The 16,531-nt window shown below is 49.7% G+C and overlaps 1 protein-coding gene across 1 annotated transcript in view; it reads right to left on the bottom strand.

Annotated features, from left to right (window-relative positions):
- Positions 1-1,639, bottom strand: part of VAC14 (VAC14 component of PIKFYVE complex) — a 58,453-nt gene extending 56,814 nt beyond the window's left edge. Inside the window, exon 1 of the mRNA XM_079315900.1 lies at positions 1,498-1,639. Coding sequence (XP_079172026.1) covers positions 1,498-1,601 — 104 coding nt within the window. The 5' untranslated portion in view covers positions 1,602-1,639. The remainder of the gene's footprint in view (positions 1-1,497) is intronic.
- Between the last annotated feature and the right edge of the window lie 14,892 nt (positions 1,640-16,531).

Genomic DNA, 16,531 nt, shown 5'->3' with positions numbered 1-16,531 from the left:
CAAAGCAGATTTTGGTTGGTGTAGAGCCAGCACAAACCCTTAATCCTGAGGCAGAGTAAGCTGGCGCAGAACTGCTTGGATAAGGCACAGAGTATCACCCCTCACAATGCAGCTAAGGGGTTACTGAAGTACCCCTGAGGCTGAAGTTATGAGGATATGAGGAGACTGCAAGAATCCCACTCTGCAACACTGCAATCCACCCACAATAAATTATTCCTATAACAAAGAGAGAAAATGAGAGAAAACAGCACATCAAACAGCAGAAAGGGCTCACATTTGAGCCCTTGGGTTGAGTCTGTACCAGAGCACACACTCAGCTTTGTCCCAGGTGCCATTTTTCTCTGCTGACCTCTAACACAGCACTCTCTGTGTTCAAGGCAGGCAGTTCCCACACCACTGAACCCTCAGCAGAGCCACTACATCCCCATATCACTGACTGTCCTGAGTGCCTGACTGCTCCCCTTGCAGGCTCACCGTGGCCACATCTCCCACCCAAAACTCACCCACCAGCTTGGACCATCACTCCCAGCCCTGTGCTGGGCAGCACCCTGAGGCACGTGTTTCAGATCTCCTGCAGGAGCTGAGCTCTCAGGCAATGCCCAGGGGGAACACAGTCCTTCCCAAGGAAAGCTGTGACCAAGCACAGCACCCAGACCAGCACAGGGAGGGTGAAAAGAGGCAGGGAACACATCCAAGCAACACCAGAGGGAACGGCCACGCCAGAAGGTGCCTGCAGACCTCTGCCTGGGATGCTCCGAAAGAAAGGTCCCATATCTGCTGGAACAGCAGTTGTGCAGGAGGAACCAAGGGCGACACCCAAATGCCGGGATGACAGTAACACTTCCCATCTCACTAGCCAGGATCCAGCACGGGACAAGCTTGGGGGAGAGGCGGGATGGCACAACTATGGACGCGCAGTACATTTCCAAGGAATTCCTACAGTGATGCCGCTCATGTATTCACCTCGCACAGGGCTGTGCAACCGCACGGGGCACGCAGGGTCAGAATGAGCCTTCTGTCAGGGGCTCTCGGGATGCGCCCGAACCAGCGGGTCCTCAGTGGCACCCAGGAGCTGGCACACTCGGGGACAAGTTTCAGTGCCCGTGCGATGGGGCTAGGAGACAGAGGGCAGGTCCGCGAAAGATCCCTCCTGCTCCGCACCGCCCATGGTGCTGTCCCCTACAGGGTCACCGTGTCACCTCAGCCCCCTCCCGGGGCTGCCGGGCCAGCAGCCCGATGCCCCGGACGTGGCGGGGTGACCGCCATCCCCACAGTGCCCAGCTCCCACCGGGCAGCCGGGCCGCTCCCTCCCGCCGCCGGTGGACGGCTGGACCCACCATCGCGGGCCGGCTCCCGCCACCCCGGGGCCGCAGGGTGCCCCAAGCACCGCAACACAACTCCCCGCCCTTCCGGGGCGCCGGGCCGGGCTCCCTGACCCCTGCACCGGAGCGCCCGCACCGGCACCGCCCTCATTCCCGCTGCCCTCCCGCCGCTCACTTCTCTATCTCCAGTGCCGCCACCTTCCGCTTCTCGTAGAGTTTGTCGGTGAGCGCCCGCACCACGCCGGGAGTCAGCGGCGACAGGTCCCGCTCCGCGTTCATGGCCCCGCCGCCGCCACCGGCGGCCACGTGACCCACAGCGGGGGCGCGCACACGTGACCCCGCCCGCCGCACAGCGCCCCCGCGCGGCGCGGAGACACGCGGCACACCCGGCTCATTAACCCCTGCGGTCATTAACAGCAGCGTCATTAGGGAGAGACGCCTTGGCCCGGGCAGCCCGAGGGGACGCAGTCCCGGTCCTGGGCACAGGTTTATGTCTAAAAGGATTTAGCAGCACTTAACCATTGATTAGTTTAACGAAGGGGTTCGACAGACTTTGCTATAAACTGCAACAGCCACTCAATTTTCTATAAAGTGTTTAAAATAAACGCCTACATGCACCCACGCAGACACACAGGTAGATGTTGATGAATATCCTCAGCTATACCTGTTAAAAATTCCCCTCAACTGCCAGTAAAATACTTGGATAGAATGCCTTGGAGCTCCTCACTGGGGGAGGGTTGAGCCTCAAGGCATGGGGAATGTTGGTGTTGGCACAGACTGAGTGTTTGTGTGCAGCTAAACGTCTCCTGTCCAAAGGATTCCCCCTCTGCCAGCGTATCTGGCCACCTCACACTTCACAGGGTGCCTTTCGAAGGAGACTGGGACATCTAATTTCAAGGTCTCTGTGAAGTCCTTGGCACGTCCAGCCTGGGCATCTTGTACCTAGGGAGAATCAGAGGCCAGACTAAACAGGAATTACTGGCAAGGGCCGCACTGAGAGCAAAAGGGACAGATGTGGTGAGCAGCTGTGTCAGGAATCTGTACCTCTCTGTGGATTTATCTGAGGTTTGATAGAGAAAAGTAGCAACAGAAGAGTCCACTTCCCATGCCATAGAGCCTTTTCTGCAGGGCTGATGCCCAACTCTCCTATCTGCTTCCAGCCAGCTCCTGCCATATGAAAAGCTGAGCCAAAGAAGGATTTTGGCTTCTGCTGGCAGACTATGGGCTCAAGGGCTGCCTATGTTCAGGCTGGTACTTTCCCACATGTAGCAAAGACCTCAGAGAGTCCACTGATGTGGTGATAATTCCCCCACAACTACACCCACCATGTCTAGAAGAACAGAAAAGCTCCCTACAACTTGCTAAGAGGAAACCCTGCAAAGAGTCCATAAGAAAAGCTTAGGGGACAGAAAGCCCAAAGAAGAAAACCATGTCTAACATTTGGCTGCTGCTTGGCCAAGTCCGAGAGCAGGGCACACATTTTCTCTCTCTGTATGAACACACTTTATGGTTAATGAATTTACCTTCTCCACAAATAAACTGACAAAAGGGAATGCAGACACAGGTGTGAGTACAGGATGGCATGTGGCTTGGCCCCACAGTGCCACTGGTCCAGCACGGGGAGCCCAGGATGTCTCCCTGCTACAAACACAGCACTTAGCACAAAGGTCAAGTAAAATCAGACAGAAAAAAAAAAAGGTACTGAAAGTAATGAGCAGAATGTAATTAAACCACAACAAAAATTAATTAAAATGCAGTAAACAGGGATCAAATACAATCTAATGAAACTGGGACATCACACATGCCCGTGAGAACAAAATGTGAGTTGAGAGAGGGCAGAAAATCCCCCACCACCTTTCCTGTGTTAAGCTGAAGAGGACAGAATGGTCAGAAAATCACATTTCCAAGAACTCCTCACTTCCTGGAGAGGGGAAGTAAGTCATTTGCTTTAAAAGAACTTCTGAGACCTGTTTCCCAAGTCATATTGCCATATTTTGGGGGACCTTTCCTTCATGGGACCAGCACAAGCACAGAACATTCCCTGAGCAGGTCCTCACATGGACAGGTACGATGCCATCATTACAAAGGACCAGAGGGACTTTCTCTGAATCACCCAGCAGGTGCCTCTTGAAGCACAGCACAGGCTCCTCTCTACATTACAGAGGCCCAGGCACAGGACCCTCACCCAAGGCAGATGCCCCTCTCCACTGATAGTGAAGGTCAGGCTTTTGACTTTAGTTCTATGTGGCTGCAGGAGAGACACAGAAATAATTTCAGCTGGCACTAACCCATTTCTCTCTGGGCAAGCAATGCAGCAAAACACCCACTGTGTTCTCCCTGGCAGGTGCTCCTGTACCTCACAAAAAAGTACCCCCTCAGCCCTCTCTTCCAGTTGATTTAGGGACATTCACTAGAGGAATCTGCTTCAAAGAGACAGAGCCTTCCAGAACAACACTTTAAAATCATTTAACTTAATTGAATCATGCAGTACAGCAGGTAAATAATGAGGCACCAGATGAGACATGGCAAATCCCCTGGCTGCAGTGATATGAGACATATGCAACTAGCAAAAGCACAGCATGAAAACAGTACAAAAGCAAGAAGGCAAAAATAAATCAACACTACCATCAGCAAAGATTATTTCCAAGGACATTAAAAAAGGAATTGCTTATTATGGCAGCAAGCTGACTTCCCTTATTCCAATTCAACCACTAAAGGGTTGGGGAAGGCCAGGTCAGAGTTCCACTACAGAGATCCCAGGGCAGAGCAACTGGGCTTCTCTTGGATAAAGGCTTCAATCACTATTTTAGGAAAAAACAGCTTAATACACCCCAGGGAATCACCCAGGATGATCTCATTTTACAGAAACAAGGAGAAAATCATGACTGCTAACTTGCTGGCACAGGAACTGCTTCATCTAAGCTATTGTCCTTGGAAAGCCCCAGCTCAGCTATATAGCACAGCCCAAACACTTCCAGCTGGCTACCTAATGTTGCTCTGTCTTCATAGTCATTTAGACAGGCTAAACTATTATCCTCATTTTTCTGCTCTGCTCTAACAGCAGTTACTGCCTCCCAGATCATCTCATGCCAAGCACTCTGACATTGTGTTACAATTAAAAAAACCAGTCTCATGTCTGGAAACACCCTCACTTCCTTAACACAGTGCCTCAGGGAGGGCATTCAGGATTGCCACAGGGACCTGCCCTCCCACCCACAGAACCCTTTCCAGCTCAGTCTTATCAAATCCCAACAAGTTTTTTGTGTGGCCCTTCATGGCATCTTCATGAGCAGACCCCAGAATACAGAGAAAAGTTGCCAAAAGCAGGTGGAGGGAGGTGGAGAAGAAGGAGCAAGGCTGTTAGCTCTGCTTGGAGGTCCCTGTTACCTTCTGCCAAATTAGATTAGAGTTTAATTGCAACCTAAAGGAGAAATCTAATTTTGATGCTAGAACAATGCATATATTTTATAATAACAGAGAAATAAGCACATTCCAGTGAAGTCTGTGAGGAATTAATTTCCTCTGGGGCCACTTGTTGGCCGCTTGCCTGTTTCTCTGTATTCCCATTTTTTAGAAGCAATTTAGGGTTTTGGAAATGGGAATGCTGAATCAGTGTTCAGCTTTTAATCACCCCATCTCCCCCTCAATTGGCTTTGCTGGACTTGAGCCTGCAGGCCCTTGCTGCTCCTGATGCTGAGTCACCTGAGTCTGCTGAGTTGGTGGCAGCTGAGGGTCCCAAGCATCTGGCAGGAGAGCAGCCTCTGCTCCAAAGGCTTTGGCATGGCCCCCTTGCTGGCTCTTTCCTGCTGGGGATGCTGTGACAGCTCCCTGTCCTGCTCTGCATGTTAATTAAGCAGCAATGTATTGTCTCTGGGTCCCTCAGCAGCCACCATGTGATTGTGCATGGCAGAGCTGCAAATGAAGATGGTCTCCAAGCTATTAACACCTCAAATTGCTCATCAAGAGCCCGGCAGAAGGGCAGCATGTCAGATATTATTTCTGCTCCACATTAAGCACTGTTGGTATTCTAAGTGATCAGAATCAACTAATTCAGTCTGACACTGAGGCAATCAGGTATCAAGACTCAGGAAGGTGAGATCAGTAGAACTGAAGCATCCACACATCTAACCTTGCTGGAGCCATCAGCAGAGCCTCCCAGCTTCCATCAGACACACACGTTTATTTTGGCCAGGAGAGAAAAATTATTTTTTCCTGCCTGGACAAGACTTTTGTGTGCTTAGATCTTTCTTTTTTTGTTTCCAGCAGTTCAAGCCATTCTTTCCTCTTCTCTCTCTAGCCACTGAAATGTCCTCCAGAGAAATATCTTTGCAGTAGAAGAAGTTAAATCTTTGGGTTGTATCTTGGCCACCCGGCTTCTCTTCCTGTGGCATTACCATTAGCTTGGCCTTGGCCAGTGGTGGTTCCACCTTGGAGCCACCTGGTATTGGCTCTGTCAGACATCAGGGAAGCTTCTGGCAGCTTCTCACAGAAGCCACCCCTGTAGCCCCCCCCATGCTACCAAAATGTTGCCATGCAACCCAGTACGTGTTAACTTTTCACTAATCTGTAATACTGCTCAGATTTTATGATTTGGCCTGCCACTATGTTTGTGTCAGAGGGGAACCTGCAGAGAAATCACAGTGGGAATTGAATTTCCTGTAATTACATTGCATCCTCACTGCTGGATAAAGTCTGCCTAAAAATGTTGTTGTAACTGCTGGTGTATTTCTATTTTTAATGTTGCTCTTTTTTTTTTTTTTTTTTTTTTTGACATTTGAAATTAAGTTATTTTCTCCATGGGAGCTCTGGAGGGCTAGGGGTATTTTGACAACCCAGAGACATTCAATCAAAATAGTTTATAAACTGAAGAGGATCTTCAACCAGGCTGCTGTATAGGCTGGGATTTGTTTGCCCCTTTAACCCTTTCATTCCAATTTCAGTTCCACACCTGACAGATGGGTCATTTGTTATGCTTTGCATTCTCCTTAGGAATTGACCCTATATCCTTCCCTTAAAATTTGAGCTAACCCATGAAATTTAATGCAGTCTCATTACTTTTCTGAAAGACATAAGCTAAACTATTTTAAAGTCATCTTTTCAAAAGCCTTTCTGTAGAGAAAAGCCTTCCCTGCAGGGAAGGCAACCCAAGAAAGGAAGGGAAAAGAAGCCATATACTTGGTGTACTGTTATTTTGCCAGGCATTTTTGAATTTATTTTGTGTAAAACTCTCTTGAATTGGCATGTACATCATCACACTTCTGATGTGGAGGCACAAAGTACAGGGGCATTAAAGTAATGCAAGGATGAGCACACATACTGTGCCCTGTGCCCCTGACTAGGATCCTTTTTCCTCACCTCTTTGTTAGGCTGTGGTTTTCCAGTGTCACCTCCTGCTGGCAGCACACAGTGCTTTCCTCACTGTGCTAAAAGCAACAGTCTCCTCTGCAGTCTTTTCCCTTTTTATGGACAGATACAACACAGAATTGTCCCAGCAGCTGCAAGAAGATAGCCATCAAATTCACCTTGGAGGCAGAGGTGCATTTCTTATTTGAGCATGATGGCAAAGCAGAAACATTAATTTTAGACCTCTCCAGCATGAGGCTGAAACCAAATGAGAAGCAGGCAGGGGATGGGAAGAGAGGACAAGCACTGTAGAAGTGCCCAGGCACTGCTCCTGCTCACTGAGTACTCTTTGCAATTTTTTTTGGAGAGGAGACTACTGCAGGAGGTGAGCATTTGGACAGACCCCACTTCCATTGGCCGCTTGAAAAGCAAACTCATCTGGAGCATTAAGAAGAACCTCAAGCTGGTGGTCTTCTGCCTGTGCTGCCAAGGGTGCAGGTAGAGCTGGGGACCAGCCCCCAGCAGCTGTGGTTTGTCAGCTGCTTCTGCACAGGTCACTCATCCCACAGGCACTTGGAGACTTGTGACAAAATGTTTGACTCAGGTTTCAGGGGCACAGGTGGAGCTGCTCCAAGGTGCATTCAGTGGTGAGGCTGGTGTGACTAGTGTGACTGTCCTCCTGTCTCTGCAGGACACACAGCAAGACCCTGGTCCTGAGAAACCCACACCCCACTGCGAGAATTAAAAGGCACAATTACATCTGCAAAACGTTAACAAAAGAAGCTAAAAAGACAGCCTGGGTAGTGTTCCAGGAACTACATATGAGACTATTAGCTACATGAACAGGACCTAGTACTTGTGAAAGGAAACCAGGCATATGTGGTGGATGTCACTGTGAGATGCAAATATACTGCAACACCTTCGGAAGGAGGTGCAAAGGTGAGGAAATATCAACACCTTCAGAAACAAATTCACGAACTAACAAGTGCAGCAGACATTGTGCATACAGATTAAAAAACACTCTCATGTCTAAAAACACCCTCACTTACTTTACAAAGTGTCTGAGGAAGGGCGTTTAGAATGGCTCAGCCGCAGGGACCCGCTGGCCCACCCTCAGCCTCAGCACAGGAGCGGGCAGTGCAAAGCCCGGGCCCGGCAGCTGAACTCTGCCTCCCCAGCGAGCAGGGCGGGCGGAGCCGTGCCGGGCCCCTGAGGGCGGGCGGAGCCGTGCCGGGTCCCTCAGGGCTGTGCCGGGCCCCTCAGGGCCGTGCAGGGCCCCTCAGGGCGGGCGGAGCCGTGCCGGGCCCCTCAGGGCCGTGCAGGGCCCCTCAGGGCTGTGCCGGGCCCCTCAGGGCGGCGGGGGAGCGCCGCCCGCAGAAGAGCCGCTCCCGGCGCTGCAGTGGCGGCGCTCGACCACACGGAGGCGCCCTCAGCCCGGGCTAGCGCCGCTCTGAGGGCAGCGGGCGGAGGGGCCTGAGCCGGGCGGGACACGGGACACGGGACACGGGACACGGAACATGGGACACGGGACACGGGACACGGGACACGGGACACCGCTCCCGGCCGGCCCACAGCCGCACAGCAGCGACTGAGCTTGCTGGTTTAATCACAAGAACGCCCAGCACACGGGCTCTCGGCCGTCAGCCACGCTGTTAAACGCCAGGATGCAAACCAGACTCACCTTCGCCCCGGGAAAGGGATTTCTATGGAAAGCATTTACACAGTGAGAGAAATGAACACGCAGGTGAACAGCACTTTTGCATTTTCTGTGGATTTATTGTGGCACAGCGAGTCCAGAGGAGGCCACCCAGTTGATCAGAAGGATGGAGCACCTCTCCAGGAAAGGATGAGAGAATTGGGATTGCTGAGCCTGGAAAAAAAGGAGGCTTTGGGGTGACGTAGTTGCAGCCTTCCAGTACCTAAAGGGAATTAACAGGAAAGATGGGGCAAGACTGTTTACAAGAGCATGTAGTGACAGAATAAGGGGAGAGGCTTCAAACTGAGAGTACATTTAGATATTAGGAAAAAAATTCTTCCCTGTGAGGGTGATGAGCCACTGGCACAGGCTGTCCAGGGAAGCTGTGGATGTCCCACTTTTTTCTAGGATGTGCTGTGACCTGCTAGGGCTGGTTTTAAAACCTCAGAAACAGAGGTCTTGCACTTCACAGGAAAACACTCCAGGCCAAGGCTGGGAATGCAGGGAGGAAGGCAAAGAGCAGAGAGCATCTCCTCTCCACCTGCAGAGAGGAACATCCCAAAGGGCTGTGGAAGTGCTTCCACCAGCACTGTGGAGCTGAAACAGCCTCCCAACAGGAGCATGTCAGCCTGGAGCTGGAGGGACTGACAAAAAACTGCCAACCCCTCTGTATTGCTCTCACCCAACCCAGCCACTCCTCAAATGAGACAAAATGCATCCAGGAATTAATGTGGGAATTTAATGGAAACACAGATGGATTGACATCAGGGAGAAAGGAATCTTTTCTACGAGGGCCAGGACAACCCTATGACACCTACTGGTTCCAGCCTCTGAGATGTTACCGATAACCCAAAATGTCTCCACCTGTGTGGTGGTTTCTGAGCCTGCTTGGGACACAGATTTACACCACTTCCCACGCCCAATTCCCAAAATAGAGCAGATAGAAATCACACTGTTTCTGCAAACACATGTGCAGAGTCACATGGGATGACAGGACCCTGCCAGCTCACGCTGTGTTAGAGGTACCAGCATCAGGACAGAGGTAATAATAGTGCCCGAGGTCCCTGCTGGCACTAAGGACATGAACCAGAAGCCACCACCGCCCTTCCACATTATATGCAAGAGTTTGATAGAGCATCCTGAGTTGGAAAGGACCCACAAGGATCATGAGGCTAACACCTGGACACTCAACAGAGCATGGCACCACATGTGCAGCATCCTTGGCCAGGCCCCCAGGGACCACTCATTAGGCACAGCAGGGCACTGTGTGAAAACCAGACTCCCAACAAAGCATCAACTCTTTCCAGGTGATCCCAGGACAAAGCACCAGAGACCACACACCCAGGAGGCATTTAAATAGCTTTATACGATACACTTTGAATTTCTCCTCCAGGCAGTCAGATGGAGATTGAAAGGGCACTTTGGAGCAAGCCATGGACAGCTCAAGGATGTTTGCAAGATTTGATTTTTGAATTCACTGGGAGTCCTTTGCTCCTGCTGAAACCCACAGACCACAACTGTAGCATTACTCTCAAAAAGTCAGAGAAGGGTCTTGAGGCCCCTCAGGCTTCATCCAACATGGCTCATGCCCCTCCCAGAGTATTCCTATGGGATGTCCCTAAGCCAATTTTTCGGGGTGCAGGTGCTAAAACTCCTCAGCCACTTGGTGCAAGGTGACCAGGGCCAGCCACAATCAGCACTGCAGGCTGGCACAGCAGGTCCTTGTACAGATCATCCTTAGGCAGCTGTGCTTCCCTCTCTTGACAAGTTATGACCCTGGAAGTAGTCTCCACTGACTTTACTGCGGTTATTGTGACTTGCACTGATTGTACAGATGACAGAAGCCATTAAATCATCTCCTTCCTCATGCTTTGCACAGCAGCCAGGGGATTTATAAGCATCAGGTGAGCTCCTGATTCTCTATGAGACAGAAAAATGCTTCTTCATCAGACTCGAGCCAAAGGTCTTTCTGAACAAATCAGTAGCTCTAACAGAAGTACAATTTGTAGTCTTTGTTCAAAATTAAACAAGCCCCGACAGCTGTAATTTGGAGGTGCTATTTAAAGAAATCTGCACCAACTACAATCTCAGCAACTACTTCAAAAATCAGCTCTACAAACAGATGACTATTGACTCCTGTAATGGAGAGAAAATGAGGAGGGATGTGTTCCAACTGTCTCTGTGGCTAGGACCTGGATACTCACCATTTTAAGATGTCTTCATTGGGGCAAATGCTGAGAGCTTGAAAACACAAAGAGTATGGATGCAAGGGTTAACAATACTAGGAAGCAGTAGAAAGCCAAAAAACTGGTTGAATATAACCACCTGAGAGCAGCAGGCTGCTCCTGGTTGGATCTGACAGGCAAGCAGAAGGCTTCCAGCCATGGAAAGAAAGAGATTCTCCATCTGTCCTCTTCTTTGGGCAAAGGCTGCAGGAGAGGGAAGCTGGATATCAAAAAGTGAACCCCGAGGACAAGCTCACAGCATGGCTGGCAGATTCCCTGCCTGACAGCATTGCTGTTCTTCCATGGGGCCAAGAGCAGGGTGAGAAAAGGAGGGAGGTGAAATGATGGAGCGGGTCCAGAAGTCCTCACCTAAGAGCGAACATTGCTGCTCATCTGAAGCACTTCTGCCGAGCCCCAGAAGGTGTCTCCACCGGCCTGCGCTGATGCGGGCACATCCCGGGCAGGCAGCGAAGCCCCAGCCCAGCACACCCTCCACATGGGATTCTGCACCAGGTCACCACAGGGCACGGAAAGAGAAGGTAAAGCTGCAACGATAATGAGCACAAAATAAAAAGCAAACAAAAAAAAAAGCTCCAGCTTAATGTACTTCCTAGGGTCGAATCCCAAAATAAATCAGACACTGAAGCTCCACCCTGCTGAGTATGCTGGCATTGCCATCCATCTCCTGCCCAGAAGGTGCAGGCATCCTCACCCTGGCAGAAATCTGATTAAGCCCAGTGCTGGGCTTTTACCCCGCGTAAAAGCTGAGTTAACGTTGCTCCTGAGTTACTGTTAAAGGTCACTCACATGGTACATGAGAACTCCTCCCTGCTTTACCTAGAGCGAGGCAGGCATACTCCCAGGATGTGCTCACAGTCCAATGGTCCCACAGAGCTCCTGGAGATGGGAAAAGAGATGACCAACAGGATTGACCTGGTCCAAGTGACACTGGGGACATCTGGGGACAAGTGGGTGGTGACAGAGACTGGCAGGCAGGAAAGAGGTGACAGTTACCAGTGAGGGGGAACATGCAAAGCAAGCTCCCAGCTGGAAAGGTTTCCTGTGGAGGAGAAGGATGACTCTCCTGAGGGCAGAGCCACTGAAAAGGGAGCTTTGAGTCAGGCGCTGTTGAAAATGCGTGGCATGGCAGCTGAGCCCAGAGCACCCCTGGGGTGCCTGACCCCTCAGAACTCCTACCTCCCTCTGCTATATGAAGTACACAGTGGAGAGTAAATCAATCCTTGCTCTATCCCACACCACCAATTCTGGGATAGGCTTTTCTATGCCTGCCCTGCTCTTTGCTGAACCTTATTCAATCTCCCTGGAAGCTGAAGCCCTCCTTGCTCTGCTTCTGGCTGCCTCCCTATCCCAGTCAGGGCAAACAGATGAATGGTGATACATCCCTAACATCCAAAAGTCTTCATACCTTAACCCAGCTACTACTGGTTCTCTTAGCTGGCAAAGACAATACACAGTAATCTGTCAGAGTTCAAGGAGCGTCTGGACGATGCTCTTCATCATAAGATTTAGTTTTAGTTTGTGCTCCCTGTCTAGGAACCACCTTGGGCTAGAAGGAATCATCATAAAAATCCCTGGTGCAGACTTACACTAAAAACATCTAAAAACTTGGCACCTGGATTCAAATTTACCACAAAGGGCTTGAGTCTCTTCTAAGAGTTTGAAGATTTCTCAGTTACCCTCTGAAGCCAGGGAGGCAGCAGAAAAGATCACAGCCATACTAGAAATGGCAGTTTTTGGCAGAGCTGTGCCAGGGGTTCAGATGGATTTTCTTTTGGGAAAGCTATTTGATGCACAGCTTGCAGCAAGTAGGAAAAGAATGAAGGGTGAGAAAAGATGGAAAAATTAAGAGAAATGAGGTCTGGGAGATTATGTCACCTTACCCATCACTTACACATTCAGTGAGGGCTGTTTCTACTAACAAACAAAAAAGAAACATCCATGTTTTGTTTAATGAAGAATAAAGCTTTGTAGAAACAGGCCTTGAGCCTCCTGCACCTCCTGCCTGGAGGGAATACATGCAGGAGCCATGGAGGCAGCACTGACAGAATGGCTTGGATAGGGAGAGGGATGCCCTTTGCAGAGCCCAGGTACCTTGGGCTCCCATTGTGAGCCTTGGCTGATGAAGATGTGCAGAAAGCAAGGGCAGGAGCTGGCTGCTCCCCAGATTTGCAGCTGAACAGTGCTGCCAGAGCAAAAAGTCACCTTCTAGACAGTGTTGGCTGACTGGCTCCAAAATCAGAAGGCAATCCTCACCCAACCCCTCCAGCTTGATTGGGCATGGATGACACATGAGCATCTCCCAGACCTGGTCCTGATGGCACAGTACAAAGCCAGGGAAATAGTTAATCACCTGCCAGCACTTGGGATGTGCAGTGCTTTTCCCCCAGGCAATGCTTTCTCCTTCACCTCCTGTACCCTCAATTCACCCCTCCATAACCCAGTACAGTGAGGAATAATAGCTCTTAGGTTCTGTCACTCTCATTTGAAGGAGGCAGCTGAGGCTCCCCAAACCCAAGGGTAAGAATTAAAGTGACTCCCATGCAGCTGTTCTGGGCTCCAAACTCCAATTACAATGTCTTGAATCAAAGCCCTCAAGGTGTGTGACAGTGGTAGAAGCCCTGAGGCAGAAGAAGCTGCCTCAAATGTGCTGTAGTGCTTCTAGAGCTCAACCAGAAGGTGCCATGCTGAGGCCTGGAGGCAGGCTGGCTGACTTGCCAGCCAGAGAACTGGGAAAGAACAGCACCATGCTGGAAGAGGCAGAGAGATGAAAGGTGCATGGTGGCTTTCACTATGCTGAAGGTAGAAAAGAAGTCCACAGACTGAAATTAGGAAATCATCACCACCCACCTTTGTCCTGACAAAGCATCACTATCCCACATCTCATGTCCAGGTTTGTATTTCTACTACAGATTTGGCAATAATAAAAACACTCACTGACAACCCTTTCCTTGGTGAGCACCTTACTTATTTTTCATTCTCTCTGAATGAAGCAAGTAGCAAATTTCCAAGTCTCCCTTGCTTTAGCACCCCAGTGCCTCTGCCTATGAGCAGAGAGTCTTGCAAGCTGTTCATGGCAGTCACATGGCCACCCCAGAGGTGATTCCTGCCCAGCACCCAGCACTTGCTCCAAGAGCCTCCAGCTCTGAGAAATAGGAAACAACTTCTCTGTTACACCAAGCAAACCACTGCTCTGCTGCAGCCAAACTCCTGTAGCTGAGGGACACATCAGGAGCATCTTTCCCTCACAACTCAGCCCTTCTTTTCTAAGTTATGCAGAGGATTTAAGCAGGGAAATAGCACTTGTGGGGCAACCAAAGCATAGGGCTCTAAGGAGCTGAGAGCAGCAGAGGCAAGAAGGGGGTGTGCACTACTGTCACTCATCTGACACTCCCCAGCACCAGGGGCATGGGGGATAAATGCATTTCTGATGGATGTTCCCAATGTTCCTGCCTCTCCCTGCCAGTGGCTGACAGAGCGCTGCTGTCAGATTTCTGCCTTGCACTCTTTTTCACTGTCTGCACTTTCCATTTCTTTCTTGTTATAAAAACAACAAAGCAAAATCCCATCAACTATAACAGAGGGTTGGGATTTTTTTGGTCAGCACCAAGGCTGGGATCTGGCTCGCAGGGTCCCTGCAGTGACACCTGTGTGGGAACATGCAATGAGAGATGACACAGACAGGAAAAATCAGTAATGCAGTAGGAAGAACCACTTGGGAGGAGAAAGGCTCCTGTTCAAAACAAATTTTGGCCAAGAAAATCCTGAATGGAAAGAATAATTTTCTACATGTTTAGCTCAACAAATCCTTTCCCCAAAGAATCTACTGGCAATTTATTATCCTGGATCTGTAGCCAAAATGTTCCCACTGTCCAGAGATGTCAGATCAACAAATGAAGGTGGTTTGACATGTGCCACGGAGTGCAGAGCTCCCTGCTGATCCATCCTGGCACATGGACTGCTCAGTGCCTGTTAGCTCTGTCCCAGGGAGGGAACACATCTTGCACAGAGGGGACAAAGAGCTGATGCAGGAACAGGAACGATCAATGCAAATGACAAGGCATGGGCCCTAAATAAAGGATGAAAGCTCTAAAGAAAAGCTACATTTGGGGATGAGCTTTTTGCAGCCTCTGTCAGAGGTCTCTAAGAATATCCTTGTGTATCCTTTGTATTGAATATCTTCCTTTTTGAGGGGAAACTCAAAGAAAGCTCAGGAGCTGGTTGCTGCCCTTAGAAAGGGGACAAATTAGTCTTTCAAGACAAAACCTTGAAGGTAAAAAATAGGTCAAAATGTTTGAATTGGACTCCAGATTTAGTATCTCCTGTGGAGATCTCCTCTGAAGATCCATTCCAATGCTATAGAAAAAGCCTTGGTGCAAGGGCTTAACTCAGCTTTGAGCTATCAGAGATCCAAGGGGTGAACAGAGCCTGTTGTCAGTCTGTCTCTAACCCTGCAGGTGTAGCCAAAGAGTAACCACCAGAGATTCATGGCTCTGCAGTGTCAGAGAACAGGCATGGATTGGCCATGGGTTGGGAATGTACAACCCACAGCTGGACTCTTCTGCTTCTACCACTGCTCTGCTCAAAGCAGCAGCAGGGACTAGAGAGTGAAGAGGAAAAAATGGCTTGAACTGCTGGAAGAAAAAAAATATCTAAGATCTAAGCACACAAAAGTCTTGTCCAGGCAGGAAAAAAACAATTTTTCTCTCCTGGCCAAAATAAACGTGTGTGTCTGATGGAAGCTGGGAGGCTCTGCTGATGGCTCCAGCAAGGTTAGATGTATGGATGCTTCAGTTCTACTGATCTCACCTTCCTGAGTCTTGATACCTGATTGCCTCAGTGTCAGACTGAATTAGTTGATTCTGATCACTTAGAATACCAACAGTGCTTAATGTGGAGCAGAAATAATATCTGACATGCTGCCCTTCTGCCGGGCTCTTGATGAGCAATTTGAGGTGTTAATAGCTTGGAGACCATCTTCATTTGCAGCTCTGCCATGCACAATCACATGGTGGCTGCTGAGGGACCCAGAGACAATACATTGCTGCTTAATTAACATGCAGAGCAGGACAGGGAGCTGTCACAGCATCCCCAGCAGGAAAGAGCCAGCAAGGGGGCCATGCCAAAGCCTTTGGAGAAGAGGCTGCTCTCCTGCCAGATGCTTGGGACCCTCAGCTGCCACCAACTCAGCAGACTCAGGTGACTCAGCATCAGGAGCAGCAAGGGCCTGCAGGCTCAAGTCCAGCAAAGCCAATTGAGGGGGAGATGGGGTGATTAAAAGCTGAACACTGATTCAGCATTCCCATTTCCAAAACCCTAAATTGCTTCTAAAAAAATGGGAATACAGAGAAACAGGCAAGCGGCCAACAAGTGGCCCCAGAGGAAATTAATTCCTCACAGACTTCACTGGAATGTGCTTATTTCTCTGTTATTATAAAATATATGCATTGTTCTAGCATCAAAATTAGATTTCCCCTTTAGGTTGCAATTAAACTCTAATCTAATTTGGCAGAAGGTAACAGGGACCTCCAAGCAGAGCTAACAGCCTTGCTCCTTCTTCTCCACCTCCCTCCACCTGCTTTTGGCAACTTTTCTCTGTATTCTGGGGTCTGCTCATGAAGATGCCATGAAGGGCCACACAAAAAACTTGTTGGGATTTGATAAGACTGAGCTGGAAATGGTCTGCCCCAGTGTCTAGGGCTTCTCTCATAAGCCCACTTCAGAGCCATAGTTGACTTACAGCTCTGAAGAGGCTGTGTTCTCTGAACAAAACTGTTTCTGGATGAGCTCCATCCTGTGTAACAGCAGCACTCTGATGCCCTGTGGTTAACTTGGCTTGGTTTCCTGGGGCATTGTGGAAAAACCGTTTGCTTCTGTCATGAAAACTGTCCAGCTCAGACTTCTGCACTCTGTAGAGAGGTCACAGT

This window comes from Erithacus rubecula, assembly GCF_903797595.1.
Source record: "Erithacus rubecula genome assembly, chromosome: 12".
In the NCBI taxonomy this organism is placed as follows: Eukaryota; Metazoa; Chordata; class Aves; order Passeriformes; family Muscicapidae; genus Erithacus; species Erithacus rubecula.
The sequence above is the reverse complement of the archived record's forward strand: the minus strand, read 5'-3'. Positions and strand labels throughout refer to the sequence as shown.